This window comes from Opisthorchis viverrini, assembly GCF_000715545.1.
Source record: "Opisthorchis viverrini unplaced genomic scaffold opera_v5_223, whole genome shotgun sequence".
NCBI classification, from domain to species: domain Eukaryota; kingdom Metazoa; phylum Platyhelminthes; class Trematoda; order Opisthorchiida; family Opisthorchiidae; genus Opisthorchis; species Opisthorchis viverrini.
The window spans coordinates 99,795-101,987 of NW_008751880.1; the positions used below are offsets into that span (position 1 = coordinate 99,795).

Sequence of the window (2,193 nt, forward strand, 5' to 3'; positions counted from 1 at the left end):
TAAATATATATAACATATATAACATAACGATTAAGTCGACAGCAATACAATACCAATTCCTAAGTCATTCAAGATAGGATGTTGCTGAGACATTCGCAACGGGCTATACTACAATCTTTAGTTTGAAGGTGGTTTGAATGTTTCAGAACATCTTGTGTTTGGACAAAAGCGCGATATTGCCGAGACAAATGCTGTGGTTGGTCGCTTCCATTCCACACCTACATGCGCAACTTCTACACATTCACCAAATCTGTCTACAGATTTTGAACCATGCAGCTTCGTCGTGGCCAATAAGGCATTCAATTAACTAGTGATGGTTTCCATCAGTCTCCATGATCGTCAAGAGCTTTTGTATATGTTGTTGATGAGACAGAATGGAGTCCAGAAAGCCACCTTTGTTCCGCCGTTTTCGAACTCGGTAGAGTTGTTTCAACTGGTACGTATCTGGACTACCATTCCGAAATGAGGGGGTTCGGAAATCTGGAAGGTTAAGCTTTTGAACAATACTTCTAGTGACATTCTACAACCTTGTACTTCACGAGTGTCCTATCCGGGGACCACCGTTCTAATATGGGTCGATTTCGTCATTCTACGAATAGGTTCACTGTAAATATAAGTCTGTCCTCTGCTAACGCCTAGCAGTCAACAGATGGTAAAAGGTCGTCGCGAAATGGCGTCCAAGCCAAGGATGCACACAAATCTGTAAGTTTCTTCTGCTCTTAGGGTACTTGTAGATCAACAGACAGTTTCGTCTTCATGTTTCAACCATAGCGTAGGTACACCGGATATACATCGTTGTCGCTGATCAGCACATTCACGTCACCATGCCTGGAGCTGTATCTCATCCTCCTTCCGACATTCACTGTGACAGGTTATCAGGCATGCACATCTTCGAAGTTGTCCTGCTTGTTTTCGACTTATATTCATAGTCGTATGTCTTTTCTTTTAGTGAATGCTCTGCCGCTATCTTCTTCCGTGATTTTGATAAATTACAGGTACCACTCAAGCACCGCCCTCTTTAGGACAACCGGAAGCCAATCTTTTCACTTCACGAGCCAAGTCACCAGCATCCCCCTTGGTATCTCCACTTAACGAGCGTCAGCTGTTCCTCCGTCTGTCGTATCACCTTGTTCGGCTGGCACCTTCCCTCTTTCCCGCAAGTTTGATCCAAGCCCTTTCCGCTCCCTGCCTCCGTGCAGGACGATTTCTCTCAGGAGGATGGAGCACAGGCCAGAAGAAGAAAAGAGAACCGATACATCTGGCTCATCGTTTTAGACAACGTGGTGCGGTGAATGGACGTGCACTGGTCGAAACTGATGCTCCGGAGGAACTACAATCTATCACAAATGATATCGCGCTTCGGAGTTGCCTGTTGATCATCGCTGAACTGAGTCAGTAATGTGTTTTCTCTCCGGTTGCTGGACTGAAGTCCCTCTCTTCTGTTTCGTATATCAGACTACATTTAGGTGAAGGAATTAAGTTCGGACCTTGTTGGTCACTCTGAAAGCTGCAAACCTCTCAGCAAGCCAAAGCATCCTTACCATGCAGGTGTTACGCCCCGTTGACTTATACTAAGTTATTTAGCTATATGACTTTTTCATTTTGAGGTTTCCCGGTAGATCAGCAAAATTGGGCCTCCAACATCACTGTGCAAATGATGTCCAATATAACTCGACGGTTCCAATTTTTTGAGCCAGCTGCTCAACCATGATGTTCTTCACCAATTAACCGCAGAATCTGGCAAGCACCTAGCATATAGTTTACCGTCATAGGATTGTGGTGTGGCGTTCTCATTCCACACCACCGAACTGAGTAGAGCCAACCTTTTGACGTGGTTGAAAGGAGAACCGCTGTAACGAGAAATTTGAATTGTGCCAACTAACTACTGCGAGCTTCTATGTGGTCAATGTTCACAGGCTTTTACAAGTATTTCGTCAGAGTTGACTGTTTACTCATCATTCGTGCGTCTCACTTTCCTGTGTCTGTGACTGTTGACTAGCCTTTCAAACATCATCATCATCATCATCATCAACGACAGCATGACATCAGTGTTCAACGCCAGTGCTTCACTGCCGTACAACCATGACTTATTTGAAAGCCTTATTGTAAAGAAAAGAATAAAGGTGGACGGGGAAGGGACTTAGTGCTAGCTTAACACAATCATTCCGAGGTGCCTACACCTCCAGACATTCA

General features: G+C 44.6%; 1 protein-coding gene across 1 annotated transcript in view; it reads left to right on the forward strand.

The window, feature by feature from the left end:
• Positions 1 to 2,193, forward strand: part of T265_08521 (hypothetical protein) — a gene marked incomplete at both ends in the record, with an annotated part of 60,285 nt that overhangs the window by 13,674 nt on the left and 44,418 nt on the right. The window contains one exon of the mRNA XM_009174350.1: positions 996 to 1,391. Within this exon, the coding sequence (XP_009172614.1) occupies positions 996 to 1,391 (396 nt within the window). The remainder of the gene's footprint in view (positions 1 to 995; positions 1,392 to 2,193) is intronic.